At 37.6% G+C, this 15,590-nt stretch overlaps 2 protein-coding genes and 2 long non-coding RNA genes across 9 annotated transcripts; 2 read left to right on the top strand and 2 right to left on the bottom strand.

Moving 5' to 3' along the window:
• The first annotated feature begins 2 nt into the window (after window positions 1–2).
• On the top strand, window positions 3–1,257 carry LOC139814360 (uncharacterized). 2 transcript variants are annotated; one of them, XR_011732435.1, is made up of 3 exons: window positions 3–397; window positions 623–731; window positions 835–1,257. It is a non-coding gene; the product is annotated as an uncharacterized lncRNA (long non-coding RNA). The 2 variants fall into 2 exon arrangements; XR_011732434.1 differs by having other exon boundaries at window positions 3–731.
• Window positions 1,115–9,872, bottom strand: LOC139814333 (wee1-like protein kinase). Of its 3 annotated transcripts, none has more exons than XM_071780535.1 (4): window positions 9,210–9,872; window positions 6,928–7,261; window positions 5,724–6,615; window positions 1,115–5,572 (listed from the first exon to the last, which is right to left on the bottom strand). In XM_071780535.1, the coding sequence occupies exons 1-4, from the start codon at window positions 9,481–9,483 to the stop codon at window positions 5,264–5,266; spliced, it is 1,809 nt and encodes a 602-aa protein (XP_071636636.1). In that variant the 5' UTR covers window positions 9,484–9,872; the 3' UTR covers window positions 1,115–5,263. The 3 variants fall into 3 exon arrangements, with proteins under 3 accessions (XP_071636636.1, XP_071636637.1, XP_071636638.1); XM_071780536.1 differs by having other exon boundaries at window positions 5,724–6,612; XM_071780537.1 differs by lacking the exon at window positions 9,210–9,872 and adding an exon at window positions 8,228–8,449.
• Window positions 9,873–12,631: 2,759 nt separating this feature from the next.
• LOC139814355 (uncharacterized) lies at window positions 12,632–13,736 on the bottom strand. Of its 3 annotated transcripts, none has more exons than XR_011732428.1 (4): window positions 13,640–13,736; window positions 13,248–13,351; window positions 12,996–13,129; window positions 12,632–12,910 (listed from the first exon to the last, which is right to left on the bottom strand). It is a non-coding gene; the product is annotated as an uncharacterized lncRNA (long non-coding RNA). The 3 variants fall into 3 exon arrangements; XR_011732429.1 differs by having other exon boundaries at window positions 13,000–13,129; XR_011732427.1 differs by having other exon boundaries at window positions 12,632–13,129.
• On the top strand, window positions 13,692–15,451 carry LOC139814352 (prenylated Rab acceptor protein 1-like). Its single transcript, XM_071780566.1, has 4 exons — window positions 13,692–13,997; window positions 14,285–14,518; window positions 14,797–14,996; window positions 15,055–15,451. The coding sequence occupies exons 1-4, from the start codon at window positions 13,930–13,932 to the stop codon at window positions 15,159–15,161; spliced, it is 609 nt and encodes a 202-aa protein (XP_071636667.1). The 5' UTR covers window positions 13,692–13,929; the 3' UTR covers window positions 15,162–15,451.
• Window positions 15,452–15,590: the final 139 nt, after the last annotated feature.

Below are 15,590 nucleotides of genomic sequence, written 5' to 3'. Positions count from 1 at the left end.
AATTGAAATATTAAAAAAAAAACTCAGACAAAATTATAACAGAATATTTCAGATTTTTCTCGCCAACACATTTTTGTAGAAATCCATGTATTGTTTACACATATATAGATACCGAAATATTTCAAAAATCCTTATCCAATTAGTATCCGAAAAATTTGATGTTTTTTTTAGAATTTTTCATAAATCTAAAATATGAAAAACCTTTTCGCCAGGGGTGTCATAATTTTATAGGCAGCGCGTGTTTTGAAAATAGAAAGCCTCGATGATTCATTTTAACAAACAGGTAATTATTTAGATTTAGAATGTCAGACTCGGGTCCTTTCGAAGCAGAAACAAAAACAAAGTTACTTCGTAACTGGCATATATATCTGTTAACCGGCGCGATCGACAAAAGCAAGTAAGCTCTCTCTCACCCTTTAATATCTATATTTAATTGTATTAATAATTGTAGAACAAATTCCTTGCCGCCCTTTTCGTTGTACTTAGTTTTTAAGCTGTTAATTGTTGACATTAAGTGTTTAACCATTAAGTTAGATTTTATCGAAGTAAAGGTTCCACTTCAAGGGGGAAAAATTAGAGAATCTTTACGGATTATATGTATTCACGAAAGTTTCTTTTTTAGATCCTCAATTGGGAATGTTGGATGAGCTTAATGCGATCGCCCATCAGGCAAAAAAATCCGAATTTTATTTCTGGCCCGTTCACTCTCGCGTGACAAAAAATTAAAAATGGTAAGATACTTTCTACTGTAGAAAAACAAAGTATCCGGAACGTAAACAGATCCAAAGTCAATTTGATATACGTCATGGAACTGTGCCACTTTTATTTCAATAGGAAAGAAACGACGCTGATCTCCCCGAAACGACTTTATTCTGAATCTTTCTCAACGATTGTGCACGTTAGAAAAAGCGTTCAACAGGAAAGAAACGACGTTGATCTCCCCGAAACGACTTTACTCTGAATCTTTCTCAATGATTGATGTACACGTTAGAAAAGCGTTATGCGAGAGAATCCTCGACGGACATCCTCGGTTTCGTTGTCTCCTGGGATAAATCATGGGATGGATCATCATGCAGGTCAGGACGAATCGTTCTTCGTTAAGCACTCGCAGTAATTCAATTTTTCCTTTTCTCTCCCTTTATTGAATTTTGAAGTGTTATCTCACAAAATGTCAGTAGGAGTAAATTCAATGATGAAGAAATGCAAACCATATAACATTAACAATCCAATCGAATCACAGTATGTGATGCATTACGCTCGTTGTGAAATCAGCCGACACACGCCCTAAGATACTGTCAATTTTTACATATAGGAGGGCTCCGATGAGCCAAGTCCGCTAATTTGTACACGTTAACTAGCACCAGTGTTTATCAGTGCTCGCCGAAAACTGTTCAAGTTAGCTCTTGCGCGAAGTAACGTTCTTTATATTAGACTTACATGATGGAGAGATTGTAAGAATGGAAAGCGTAACAATCAGTTAATCATCATTCGTAATAATAATAATAATAATAATAATTATAGTAATATAATAATTAATAATTGAATAATTAATTAATAATTGAAACAATTTAAGCTTAAATATTTACTTAGCAGGATATGACCTTGTTCACGCTTAAAGTTCGTCCTGCTGCTGGTGGAACTTCACTTTCCCTTCTTCATTTAGAAAGACATTCATGCATATATTTTTCGACATACGACGTTTTCAAAATTGTTTGTTATATAAATACAGTAACGTCTTAAAACTAGGTACATTATGCGAATATGCATACAAAAATCGTATAAACTTTCCCTTCGCATGTATCACATTCGATAAACAAGCGCAGGATTTTCGGTTCTTTATGTTAAAAAATAGGAGGAAAGATAACATTGTATGACAAACTAGCAGGAGATATGTTGAATATATTGTCCGATCTATTAATTATATATATATATATGTATATATATAACTAGCGATGTATTATATAAAACGCAGATATTGTCTGGCATGCTATGTTCGTTAGAATCAACGAAAGTATAAAAAAAAATCTTACAAGACGAGCTTATAACATGCGACTAACCGGCTCTTTTTAATCTTTTCCGAGCGTAACGCGAAAAATAATGTAAAAAATAATGCGTTTGTATAACAAAGGTATCACACTGGAATGTGTCACACTGTTATATAAAACGATACAAATCTTAATATAAAAGACACAAAATATAATTGTTTAACAATCTTCCGTTTTGCTTATATTATATTGAAATCATCTCTGTTGATCTAGTTCATGAATTAAAATCGATCAATATATAAATTAATAAATCCATTGAATTCGTTCATTCAATCAATTTATAAATTAATCGATTAATCGTATATTTTGCGTCACTATATTGTTAATTTCTATCGTTCTATAATAGCACATTAAATTATAATAGACGCTTATTATACAAACGACTCGTGTAAAAGATACACAAGAAAATAATGCATCAATCAAAACAATTTGATGTTACTATATCTTATGGATATATAATCATACAGTTTAAATACTAATTAGTACAAAATTTTGTACTAATTTTAACAATGACAGTTGCATATTCTTGATAGCAGTATGATTTTTTTTTCAAGATACTAATCTTAAAAAATACGCTGTTTTATTTTATATAGTGACACAGTTCACTCGCTCGGAGCAGATGAAAACAATCGCCCAAGTCGCTTTTCACAAGCTTCCCCTTATTAATACTAAGAATTCGGATCACATCAGCATGCTTTACAACTTGGCAGAGTGACGAAGTTGGCGTCAGAGAAACATCTACGGAAGTCAACGTGTATATTAACGATAACATCAATCTTTGGGAAATATAGTAAAACCCTGCAAACTAAATGCTAACATATCACCTGAGCAGCATGAATGTCTATTATTAGCAATTTGTTCTCCGCCGTGGAAATAAAAGCTTCGATATGCGGAAAAAGAACAGCATGTGAAAAACATAGGAACCATCAACTTGTTATTCACGATTGGAAACTGTTATTTGTATGTTGATAATTGCTCGTGTCATATTTTTATTTGATACTTTCAAATAGATATTCAATCTAAAATTTAAGAAATAGGTTTTTAATTTTATTATCTTATCGTTCCAAGTTTCGTAATAATAACTATAGCACTTATTTAATAGTAGTTTAATAGACAAATTAAAGAAACGCGTGCATATATCTGTCAAGGATTATTCTATAATAAATACGCGTAAGAAAGCATGCCTGATCTTATCTTTATATTCTTTTTCAACAAAGAAGCAAAATTTACAAAATAAAACAGCAGCACAAGATAAATTTGATTAAAACGATCGATTCTCTATATAGCAGTATCTTTAATCACAGAAAAAGAATTAAACTTGACATATGTTGCTTACACTTAAAATAATCCTTGATATAACGTGCGCATTAATTTGCATTTCTTTAATTTGTCCGGTGCTATTAAACAAAATTTAATTACTGTAAAAATTAGCATTTTTCGGAAAGATATTAAAAACCTATTTCTTAAATTTCACTTATATGAAATCAAATATCGTGCCTGTGATCTTATAAACCGATTGTTACTCTGTTTAACTTTGTAAGATTAAATAACACTTATTTCAGAATTAGATACGGGCAAAATTATTTGATAAAATCATTTTGCGATCGTAACGAAAGTTGGCAGTTAACGGAAACATGCGTGTCGTTAGAAATGCTGATAAAAATAACAAGGAACGTTAGTTTCCAATATTATGGCATAAGCCGTAAAGGCACAGCGGTAAATGATTATCTAAATAGTATTGTCTAAATATTACATAGTTTTAATACTTAGCTAATCTCTAATGAAATAGAAAATTACAAGTCACGAATTATTAATATAAACAAATGTTTCTTCTACATTATGAAATTCATGCAGTCAATAGTCTACATAATATTGTAACGCAAAATTTGTATCTTCATAACGAATAATAAAAGCCACTTTGTGATCAGCTAAGTAATAAACGGCACATTGTATAAAACGTTATATTACAGTAGAAAAATATACTCGTCAACCTGAGATTTCGCGCTATAGCTAAAGCTTACATTTTAAAGGCATAAATAATGACGTTCCTATTATTTTTTTTGGCAAAATACTGACTGAAGTAAAAAGACAATAAGATAGACAAGTGTATGGACGTACTTATTATTTTTATACAGGTAAATTTTGTTGTTTTTTTTACGAGATACAAAATAGTCCGTGCATTGTTATTGAGATTGTAAAGAAAGCGTTACAATCAGCAAGCGAAAGCAGGTTAAGAAGATATAAGAACAATTTTCGTTGTTATTAATACAACTAGAACGTACTTGTTCAGTCGTGGATTGTCATTTTTACAAAAAGGAAAAGTTCGTTGTTTATAAAGTATAAAAGAAAAACGTTTAAACGTTTAAGAAAATGATTATAAACCCTAAATTCCTGAAAAGTGAGATAACTTTTAGATTTTATGACATATAAATATTGAACGTGCAAAAATTGTAAAAGACACAAATAGTTTATCTTTATTCGCTTACATGCGATTTTTACTTATTACTCCGCATGCACTGCATACCGAGATAGAATAAAATTACTTTAATGAAAAAAAAAAAACTTTATATTGAAATAAGGAAAGTTTTAGAGCCCAGTATTAAAAAAAAAACAACACTCGATAAGCGCAAGAGATTCTATCAACGTTGAAACAGGAAAGAATATCAAGTGGCCTCAAAAACTTTCTTACTGCACAAAATTAGCCTGCTATAATGCAGCTTCATTTTATAATTTAGAAAAAAAATTTATGCCAATCGACTCTACGAATATTATATTATCTTGTCACATTCGAGCATAAATTACACCTTGGATTAAATCAAACTTTGTTCCCTCAGCGCTCTCCCCAAAAAATTACTCCAAACTTGCTTGCTACACGTTCGTATACTAACAAATTTCGTTTTCGATAACAATTCAAGAAAAAAAAAATACACAACCATATTATAGTATAAGGGTACTAAGATATTACGTTGTTTACAGCTATATAATAAACGTCAATCGTATTACAGGAGATAATCATCATAGGGAGGAATGCTCTTTACAATCGTATGTAATTTCATTCGGCATTCTGGTGTGTATAAACGTCTTATTTTTTACTGGAATCATACTTAAAAGAAACTAGATACGGTATCACATGTTAAGGTGACTTCAGGAAAACGATCGCTCCCTCAAGTTCCACCTTCCGAAACTCTACCGGTGTCAAAAGTCAACGAGAAAAAGATTCAAAAGTTCGTAGTGCTATTACTACGATTGACTTTTTTGCCTATAATACGGGATGACGATAATCTGGTGGCTATCGGTCGCAACTGTCGGTCGCTATTACCACCCTCTCCGACAACGTTCGGTGTGATAGACTTCAGGTACAACGCCGCGTCATGGAGTCGTTTGGACAAGATTTCATTTTTGAGCTTTTCAGCGTTCAATTCCCTTCGCAATTGCGCTTTGGTTTTCTTCCCGAGCGGACATAGGACTCGGTGTTGCATCAAAGATATCGCCGATGGCCTCTCTTCCGGATTGGGATGAATCATTTGCTGTAAATAACACAAAACAGCAAACGTCAGAAGAAGAGCAATGATTTTTGTTGGGAAAATGACCTATCCGCTGTATGTAAGACTCTTATACACAGCGGATAGATCGGCAGAAAAATTATTTGCCGTTGAAACTTTGGAAATAAGGTCTCACCTTCAACAAGTCGTTCAGCTCGCGACTGCAGTGTGGCAGGTTTGGCAATTTCCCCTGTCTAATGTCGTGCCACGCGGGTCCGTTTTTCGGCAGAGGCCCACCGCCACCGGCTTCGTAAACGGTCAGCCCTAGGGCAAAGATATCGGCTTTCGGTAAATGAGTAAAGTCCTCTTGCAGAATCTCCGTTGGAAGATATCTGCAATCGCCCTCCTCCACCTGCGGATTGCTGATGGAAGTGACGTGGCCGAGATCGCCGATCTTGTACGTGATCTCCTCGTCGACGGTCTCGTCCTCGTCGAAACCGTCATCGGTGGAGTCATAGTTGATGGCGAGTAATTTCTTTTCCTTGGTGATAAAGATGTTGCCAGGCTTGATATCCATGTGGACAAGCTGCACGCTGTGTATATACCTCAGCCCTTCGGCCACGTGCAACAGCAGTTGGCGCATCTCCGCCTGGCTGAAATGCTGCTTCTGCTCCTGCATCGAGAGGATCATGTCCGCTAGACTGCCGCCGTTGCAGTATTCGTTCTGGATGATCATGTGATTGTCCTCCGCCCAAGCAGAATAGTAGCGGACCACGTGCTGATGCTTGCCGAGCACGGCATGCGCGTACACCTCGTTCAGCGCATTCTTCTCGTTGGTGCTGCCCGCTACAGGCTTGATGCTCTTCTTGACTGCGTACGTACACCCGTCCAACCGATTGATGCACTTGTACACAGAGCCGAATTCACCGGCCCCGATCAAACCGAGCTCGTGGAACTCCTTGTGGTAACGAGATATATTCGAGTCCTGCAGTGCTACGCGTTTCGTCGCGTGCTCGTACTCGTTGTCGGAGTCTTCGGAGTCGGCGAGGTCAAACTTTGGTATTTGCATATCCGGCGAACTACTACTACTGTTATAATAAAAAGAAAGTAACGTGGTTAACAACCTGAAGTATAGATCTTTTACTAATAAAAACTTAATAACGAATCAACATATTCTAGCATTTTCGATATTACATAACACGTCAGAAATAAAATCTCAAATGTAATTTTCGCAAATATGAAATAATAAATATGGAAAAAAATATCTCTTTCTTAATTTTTGAACAGTAAAGACAATTTATTTTAGCCGTGTTTTATTGCTGAGCATTATAATTAGTCACATAAGTAGATTATATAAGAAATAAATGAGTTATAAAATATACGATTTGCATACTACATACCCATTGAGACTACGTTTGGATCTGCTTCTTTTTCTTGCTGTTATTAACATGCCAGTAGGTGTGAATGGATTTAAATTCGCAGTGGGTTTTTCCAACTTATTCGGGTAACTGGGAGGACTTATCTTCGAAGGTCTAGGTTTTTCTAGATTAAAAAATCTAGAACACCTTATTGGTACCGGAGTTTGTAACACGCTCTTCTCTATCAGAGTTTTTGGGGTTGTGGGCGAATCGAATAGACGTAATGCCCTAACGCGCTTGTACGGTGGACTACAACCCATTGAATTCTTGTGGGAAACAGTTTCGCGACTGATAGGAGCTCTGATGACCGGAGTACCTGCAAATAAACGTTTATTCGACATATAAAACTTGTAGTCGTCATAAAGATATCTTAGCAACTAAAAGAGAACTTTCGCAAGCTTACAAGTAATAGAAATGTTGATCTGATTAATCAGCTTTTTACTATGTTGTACTCTTAAACTACATTTTCTTTTTCGTCTCAGAGAAAAAAAGAGACTGCTCGACATCATTGAAATAACACATTAAAATTATCTCAAAATAATGAAACAGATTAGAAAATAAAAAAAGATAAGAATGGGTTTTCTTCAAACTTTTATCACAAACCATAATACGTTTATCATAACCATTTATCATAACCATAAAAAAATTGTAATAAAAAAACAAAGAAAATAAGACAAGGTACGCACTTAAATATGATTAGTGAAAATTGGCTATAAAATTTTATCTCTCAAAGCGACAAACTCAATATTTAAAAACTCATTCCAGAATTAAGTTGTTTACTTGCACATGCATGTGTTTTTGCCAACGAGTCAAAGCATACATGCGATACTGCACGTGACAATTATATAGATATTACATACACTTGTGACATCAGTACACAGAGACTTTAGAATCACTGATGCTGCAACTTCGACTTGAAAAAAACGTAATCAGAATGTCGATCGTAATCAGAACATCGAATAATTTACGATCGTAAATTCAGAAATTGGACAAAACTTTATAGAAGGTACTTGTGCACGATGCAAAAAAAAATTGTCTAAATGTATCGATATGTCAATCATTTTGCACCACGCACAAATACGATTTCGAACAAGTGCTTGAAATATTAACATTCTGAGAAGAGAAATTACAGGAGACAGAAGAGAAGAATAACGAGCGTACAAAGAAGAAACGCAGAGAAGATAACACAAAGGAATATAAGAGAAAGCACAGTCGTCTAGAATCGAATTCAAACTGGAGCGTTTCTGAGGGGAAACTGGCAAGACAAACGTCCATTTCTCACATCTGTGTCCGCCGACAGGATCCATGTTTCGTGCAACAAAACCGAATTTCCGTTTGCCGTGCAGACAGCTCTCCGCTCTGATCTTTTCTGGCTACACGTACGGGAACGAACTCGGCAATTAGCGCCGCGATTATTTACTCCCTTCTTTATAATTAGCAACGGCGAGCGAGATCTCGCGCAAAAAATTCACGACGCGTCTCGGTGCGAACCGTTTCTCAGGGCTCGTTTCCAAAATAGATTCGATTCGTAAATGAAAACACGAGGTCACGCTCGACCCCGTGCACCGGGGGGGAAGGCAGGGACGCCGTGACGTAGCGCGGAGAGGAAGGGCCGCCCCTTTGTGTGAGAAGCTGCACCACGTTGTGCTCCTCATTTAAAATGCAGCAGGTATATAATTGGACGTTGGAGAGAGAGGGATGGAAGACGCAGAGTCCGGAACTTTCCGTGCTATCCTTTCCGCACTTAAAACACGTACGACGAAGTACAAAATAAATCAAACAGGTGATAAGTAGACATTAAAGAGAGAAAGATGAAAAGTGCAAAGAGTTCAGATGCGACGTAAGCAAACGTAAGATTCCCTTCTTTCTACGCCGTCTTATACTTTCTGCAATATAAAATAATACACGCTAAAGTACATAATAAATAAACCAGGTGTGATTTGTAAACATTGGAGAAAGAGAAAGAGGGAAAAGTGTAAAGAGTTCAGACGCGACAAACAAACGTAAAGTTCCATTCTCCGTAGCTGCACTTAAAATTAACAAACAACGACGTGCAAAAAGTTAGTTAACAAAATTGGAGCGAGAGAGAAAGAAGGGATTAAAGGCTGCGGTCCACTTGACGCTGCAAATGCTTTGAAGCGTTCTTCTTCTCCTTCTTTCTTCATTAAAAAAAAAGGAGAAGAGGAATACTTCGAAGAATTTGTAGCGTCAAGTGGGCCGCAGCCAAAGACGTACGAACAATTTAACCAAGCGAGAGCTCTAACCTGTCACGAAGATCGGAATTTTATTGTTGTTGTTGATGGGATGCTCGTCGTCGTTGCAGTCAGCCGCGTTGAACAGCTTGCGCGGCTGCAGCGGCGGCGGCGAGTCGAATTCGTCGACGGAGGAGTCGAGGACGTAGGGACACTCGGGACTGTCGCGGCCGTCGCCGTCGCCGTCGCCGCTGCCGCCGCCGCCGTTGGTGCCGCCGCAGCTCCAGGTGAGCTCGCCGTTCTGCATGTCGCACGCATCGTAGTGCACCTTCCGCGCGACCTCCATGTTCGCAGGCAGGCTTCTTCGTTGGATCACGTCACGCACGTGCGGCGTGCGCGACGCGACGCTCGCGCGGATTCACGTCTCGCGCTTTTCACGAGGAGATGAGACGAGGTGGAAACACACACACACACACACGGGGAAGAAACGCCAGCTACGGCTGACGAGGAAGTAGGACCGACCGGAGGATCGAGGATCGACGACGACGTTATCGCGCACTCTCGGCGGCTGCGCACTTTCAATTAAATTCAAATCTGTTTTTCAAATCCACGGGAGTATCGTACCGCTCGCTCCGGCGTTCGCGTTCATTATGGCTGCCAAATAGTGCCAATACTGGCAATGCGGCGCGCGCGGCGCAATCGCCGCGCCGGTTCGCAGCACGGCGCGGCGGCCCGGCCAATCGGCGCGCGCGACGCGGAGATCGGTGCTGCGGGGAGCGATGTGACGCGGCCGCCGATTGGTCGCCGCGCGGCGCACCTTCGTCCGGTTTCCACAGTTTCCACCACCACCGCACCACCACCTCGTAACCACCGGACACCTACTACGTACTACTGCCGGCCGCTCCGGGGGTTGGTTTCGCTGGATTTGACCAAAAAATCCGAGCTTTCCAAATAGGATTTTCTCCATGAGACGTTTCTCGACGAGGAATAATAGAGTAACCAGCTGTTTCGTTTCGCTTCCTGCGAGATCCGAGGAAAGGATGATGAACACGAATCTGGAACTGTCGAGATCGTCAATTCGTTCGCGACATGAGCGAGACGCGAGGGGAGGAATGGCGTTTCAAAATTCTTTTTCAAAATTCAAATTGCCCGTCCGCTCCGCGAGGCGACGGGCGTTGCTTGAGCGATAGCTCATGATCGATACGCAAGTATCACGCCCCCGTATTTCCTTTAGACACATTGTAATAGAATAAATAGAATGTTATTTCTGGTGAGTAATATGCGACGTTATCGAATGCACAGGGGAGAATCGCTTCTGGAATGTCGTTTGAAAGGAATAAAAAGCTGCGTTTCCGAGACCGAAACAGTAATCGGCACTCGATTCGGGAGAATATCAAGTATAAAATATAAAATCAAGAAGAAGAGAGGATAAGAATGTAAGCATAAAATTTAAAAGAATTTTAAATATATTAAACATATATGTTATATTTAAAATCTTAAATTTTTAATAATATATAATTATTTTACACAATATGTGTAATATTATATAATTTTGCTGCAGTATCGCAAAACATTACAGCAAATGCTATAAAATTATATTATATAAATCGCAAAACACCTGCGGCAAATGCTGCAAAATTATATTCAATAATTATATTATGCAATGTAATTTTCTCTTCAAGAAAAATTATTATCAAGTCTACGTTTCCGTTATATTTACTTATTAATTCTTTGCAGTTCAAACTATTTCTCGCAAATGAGCGAAGATTAAATGTCTCATCCTCAACTTTCAACTTCATCCAGTCGGCGCTGGTTTTAACACAAAGAATTCTTGTGACTTGGAGGACTTTACAACGATCCCAAGAATATAGTTTGTCAATCGCAGATTTAAATGCTCGAAGAGCTACGGCGTCAGGCTACCGCTGTGTCGAATCCAATCCTCTCAATAGGGCCAAGATCCTTTAAAGATAAAAAGACAGAGCATTTTTGGACATTTAAAGTGCACAGTAAAGTTAAATCCCTGAGGCTGATGCCCCTTATTTCTACCGATGCAGATTAACTTTAACTCTCGGTTTAACTTAATTTTTATCTTTTTCTAGTTTTAAGAAAACTTGAAAAACCAGTTATTAGAAAAAGATAAAACGCAAATTAAACCGAGATTAAAGTTAATCTGCATTGATAGAGATAATGGACATTATAGATTCGGATTACGGACGTTTAAATCGCTCGACGCTCGACGCTCGTGATTCATTATTGGTGCACTAATTCTTAATTCTCAATTCTTAAAGGATCGTCGACGCGCGGCGTAAGAACGACAGGATCTCTCGCGAGGTAGCAATTATTGGCCCGAGTATCGCGGGCGATATCTACGCCGTGCGATACTGCAGCAGCTGTTCGGCCCGGCCGGACATCTGCCGCCGACTATTTCATCTCTTTTTGGGCCCGCCTCGTCTCGGGACCGAAGGCCCCGAAGGTTTTGACGGCGGATCGCGTCGACAATTTCGTCATCGAGCTCGATTCACTGGCTGTTAATCAACGCTAAAGGACACAGCTTCCTGCGGTATGTAACCCGTTCTTCACACGCAGTGTCTCTTACAATGTCTGCGGCTCCTCGCGGGAGTTCTTGTCTTCTTTTACGGAGACAAAGAAACGCGTCCTTGCGACAGAAGTTTCACGGCAAAGGAATTTTCGTCGAGCAGCTGCAACCTGTGGCTGGCCAACGTGGAAAGAGGCATATAGCAAAACAGGGACGGCTTGCGCGGCGACGGCACCCTTACGCCGATATCTCTCTTTCTTTATCATCCTTTTTCTCCGCCTTCCCTTCATTCGATGAATTACCGACTCTTATTCAGATATAATTATTTTTATTAGTTTATTCAGTATAGAGGATAGAGGGTATAGTGGACAAAGGAGTCGTTATGCGAGTAATTCCCAACCGACGGTCATCGTTCTCCGTCAGAAAATTGAAGATTAAATACTTGGCACCGCGTTATAGAAAGGAAAATTATTACATTATTCCAAATTATTCTTGTTACGTGTGTTTCATGACTTTTTTCATTGTTTCTCTTAGCGTAAAGTTATTTAAACTTTAACGACAATATTATCCTCGATATTTAAAATTATTTCTTAATGCAATACGAATTTATCTTTTTATTCTTCTGATCATTAATTCAATATATTTCCATTTATGGACGTTGTTATAAAAAAATATAATTTATAAAATTTGTTGTGAAAGAACGACTGCATTTTAAAATATTCAAGTTATAATACAAAACAAGGCCGGGGACATCCACTTTACATTGATTGTAAGTCGATCTTCGATTTGAAATACATATGTGCTGTTGCCAACTTTCTCCTTAACATTCTGCGGATACTGAAATGTTATTGAGAATAAAGGACGAAGAATTTGAGATAAAAACCGAAAGGGAATTTAAAAAGAAAATATCGACCGCTACGGTACTGAAAAAGATCGAAAGGATGAGAACGGCTGTTGATTAAGTTGTGTAAACAAGTTTTATTTCTTTCTTTCTGCGAATTCATAATTGGGATCGTCTTGTTTTATCGCGCGGCATTTAATTTCTGGCTATTCTGGTAAATCAGGAAAAGACTGGTGAAAACTTTTTGCCGAGCTCGGCACGCTATTCTATTAGTACTTGCTAAAGGCCACAACATATGAAACATATAAAATTGTGTAAGATGGTAATTTCTTCAAATACGAACGTCTCGGTCAACGAAATACCCAACTTGAAATTATTTTTCCATGTCGAAACAGTCTTTAAAAAACATACGGTTTAAAGGCAACTTTGCGTACATAATGGAAATAGCAGGTAAAGAGAACTTGTGAAAAAAGTCTTTTACCTACTCTGCTTTCACTTTATTCTAGCTACGATAACAGTTGTCTTCAAATTAGTTGCCACCAATTCAGCGTGTCGAATTTGCAAAAAAGCTTCCAGCAGTTTCAGCATTTTTCATCGAAAGGTCTAATTGCCTCCCTAGAAAAGAAAATTAGACGGTTCGAAGAAAAGATTGGAAAAGAACATAGGTCAAGCGGTGTGAACAAAGCTTCTAAAAGCGTAAATTAAAACAGCAAAACGTAAAAAAGACATTTACCTTTTAGAACATCGTTGCATTTTAAAACACGAAAATATATCTTTCGTATTCCGTTTCTGTTTCAGAAATACAGAAACAGTAAGGAAACAATGAAGAGAAGGAAGCTAAAATGGGAATATTTGTACAGATTTATTTTGACTTCAAAGGAGAGAAAAATGAAATAAGAGATTCAAAACTAGAAAGATGCGACGAGCGTTTCGAATGATCTCATGCGCGCGCGCATAATGCTACATTTTTTTTCCTTTTTAAAATTAAAATAAAACATTTTTTTTTCAATTATTTTCTAAAGAACAATTCGTATCACGGCGCATAAAATTATAAATAGATTCTTATCCTGAATTCTGGCACGAAGATCCTAGGCAGATCATATACATAGGCTTCGGGTACTATACCATTGTTCCTCGCATGGATAATTGAGGACCACCCGGTATAAGCGTTGGCTAATCACAAATCCATTCGTTCTGCAGTGTCTCCTCGCGTTTTCTGCTCCTTTAAAAGGAGAAAAAGACGTGTGCATCCACATACGCCTTTTGGAGAGAGAGAGCAAAAGACGCGAAGCGTAAGAAATAGCTTAGATAAACCGAAAAGCTGCGAGCTGAAGTAAAGAAACAGGAGACGGATCTTTAGGTTGTACTTTTGGGGTAAACGGGTAAACGGAGAATCGTTTGCTTTAGAGGAAATCATGGCACACGTAGAGGTCCCGATGGGAGAGATGCAGGACCTACCAGAAAAACATAAATCTACGAACGGGTAACGAATGTGCAATTTCTTTTTAGATCTGCATTAGGCTTTATCTAACTTAACCTATAAGCAAACGTCACACTGCGTTGACGCAGAGAGAGATCAATTAGCTTATTATTACGGATATATTAATCATTATATTTTAATCAACGTGGGTAATTCAAGCGATATTTTGCGAAAATAATTTTGATTTGTTGAACAAGCAATTGGAAGAGCAGACTAGAAAATCAAGATGTAACATCTGTTATCTGATTTGTGTTGTATTATTCGATCTTTCTGCTTACGTTATTCCGCAGATTTGAATTTCTGCAACTACCCCAGCTGCCACTTGGACAGATAGGCTATCCTCAGGCCCACGATTGGATCGAACACAGGAAGGCGAATGTTCGGCCATGGTCGTTATTCCTTAATACGAACAACATCAGACCGCCGCCTAACATAAGCAGACTGAGCAAACGGATTGTGAAGAATATTGAATACTTCCAAAGCAATTACCTGTTTGTATTTATTGGATTAGTGATATACTGCTTGTAAGTACCTCATTTTTATTTATGTCCATTTCTATCAACGCAGGTTAATTTTGATCTTGGTTTAACTTACCTGTCATCTTTTCCTAGTTCTAAAAGTTAGAAAAAGATAGAAAGAGTAAGTTAAACCGAGATTAGAAGTTAATCTACATTGGTAGAAATGGGCGATTAGTGTTTATTTATAAGAAGATGCACCTAACTATAATTTAATTGATTAATTATTTCAATGTGATTTTTTGATATGGCAGTATGTGACAAAATATGTAATTTTCTTTTTTTAGAATTACCTCACCTTTGTTGCTGCTGACAGTTGTCGCCTCACTCGGGATATGTTACAAGCTGTCTCAGCGGCATTCGAGGCAGGAATTGATGGTGCTGAATCATAGATTAACTCTGGCGCAAGTGTATTCTTTAGTTGGAATTTGTTCGCTGCCTATATTTTACCTGGTTGGTGCACACGCAGCTGTCTTCTGGGTACTTGGTAGGTAAATAATTTTATGACATTGAAAACAATTTATACCTTCGCTCTTTTCCTTCAGGAGTTTCTTGGTTCATGATAACGCTTCACGCCGCCTTTTACAACATCGATGCAGTGCTATGTCCAGGAGAGGAAGAACTCAATGCGTTAGTTATGCAGGAAGTATGATTGCAAAATATTCATTTTCTGCTAAAAAAAGTTAATCCTTCAATCTCTTACAATATTCAAAGTAATAAATTAATTTTACTTCGTATACATTTTTGGATAGTAAAATGGAGACTTATACAGAAACTGCGTAATATATTTACATATTTGATAATTTGACAAATGTTACTTTTTTCCTGTACATAATGTGTATATATAGGAATATATAGGAACAAGTATCTCTAGAGCTGTATCGATTAAGATCTATTCATGTAATCCTTATATCTCAATAATAAGCTATTTTATTGAATATATTACAAACTTGTTTATAGGATAACGAGCACACTGACGAATAGGGCAAGCGTTTCTTGCATAAAGCTATAATTATATGTATATATAGTATTTATACGAGTAATATTTATATAATAATCTGTATAATAAACATTTTTATGG

This window comes from Temnothorax longispinosus, chromosome 6 (genome assembly GCF_030848805.1).
Source record: "Temnothorax longispinosus isolate EJ_2023e chromosome 6, Tlon_JGU_v1, whole genome shotgun sequence".
NCBI classification, from domain to species: Eukaryota; Metazoa; Arthropoda; class Insecta; order Hymenoptera; family Formicidae; genus Temnothorax; species Temnothorax longispinosus.
This window is presented reverse-complemented; position numbering and strand designations above follow the sequence as displayed.

What these genes read in the sequence shown, in the direction of transcription:
- LOC139814352 (XM_071780566.1), top strand. Translation starts at nt 13,930, where the DNA reads ATGGCACACGTAGAGGTCCCGATGGGAGAGATGCAGGACCTACCAGAA. An exon ending in AAACATAAATCTACGAACGG is followed by an intron (nt 13,998 to 14,284) that starts GTAACGAATGTG and finishes GTTATTCCGCAG; the next exon opens with ATTTGAATTTCTGCAACTAC. An exon ending in GGATTAGTGATATACTGCTT is followed by an intron (nt 14,519 to 14,796) that starts GTAAGTACCTCA and finishes TTCTTTTTTTAG; the next exon opens with AATTACCTCACCTTTGTTGC.
- LOC139814333 (XM_071780535.1), bottom strand. Translation starts at nt 9,483, where the DNA reads ATGGAGGTCGCGCGGAAGGTGCACTACGATGCGTGCGACATGCAGAAC. An exon ending in TCCAAACGTAGTCTCAATGG is followed by an intron (nt 6,616 to 6,927) that starts GTATGTAGTATG and finishes TTATTATAACAG; the next exon opens with TAGTAGTAGTTCGCCGGATA. An exon ending in AGCTGAACGACTTGTTGAAG is followed by an intron (nt 5,573 to 5,723) that starts GTGAGACCTTAT and finishes TGTTATTTACAG; the next exon opens with CAAATGATTCATCCCAATCC.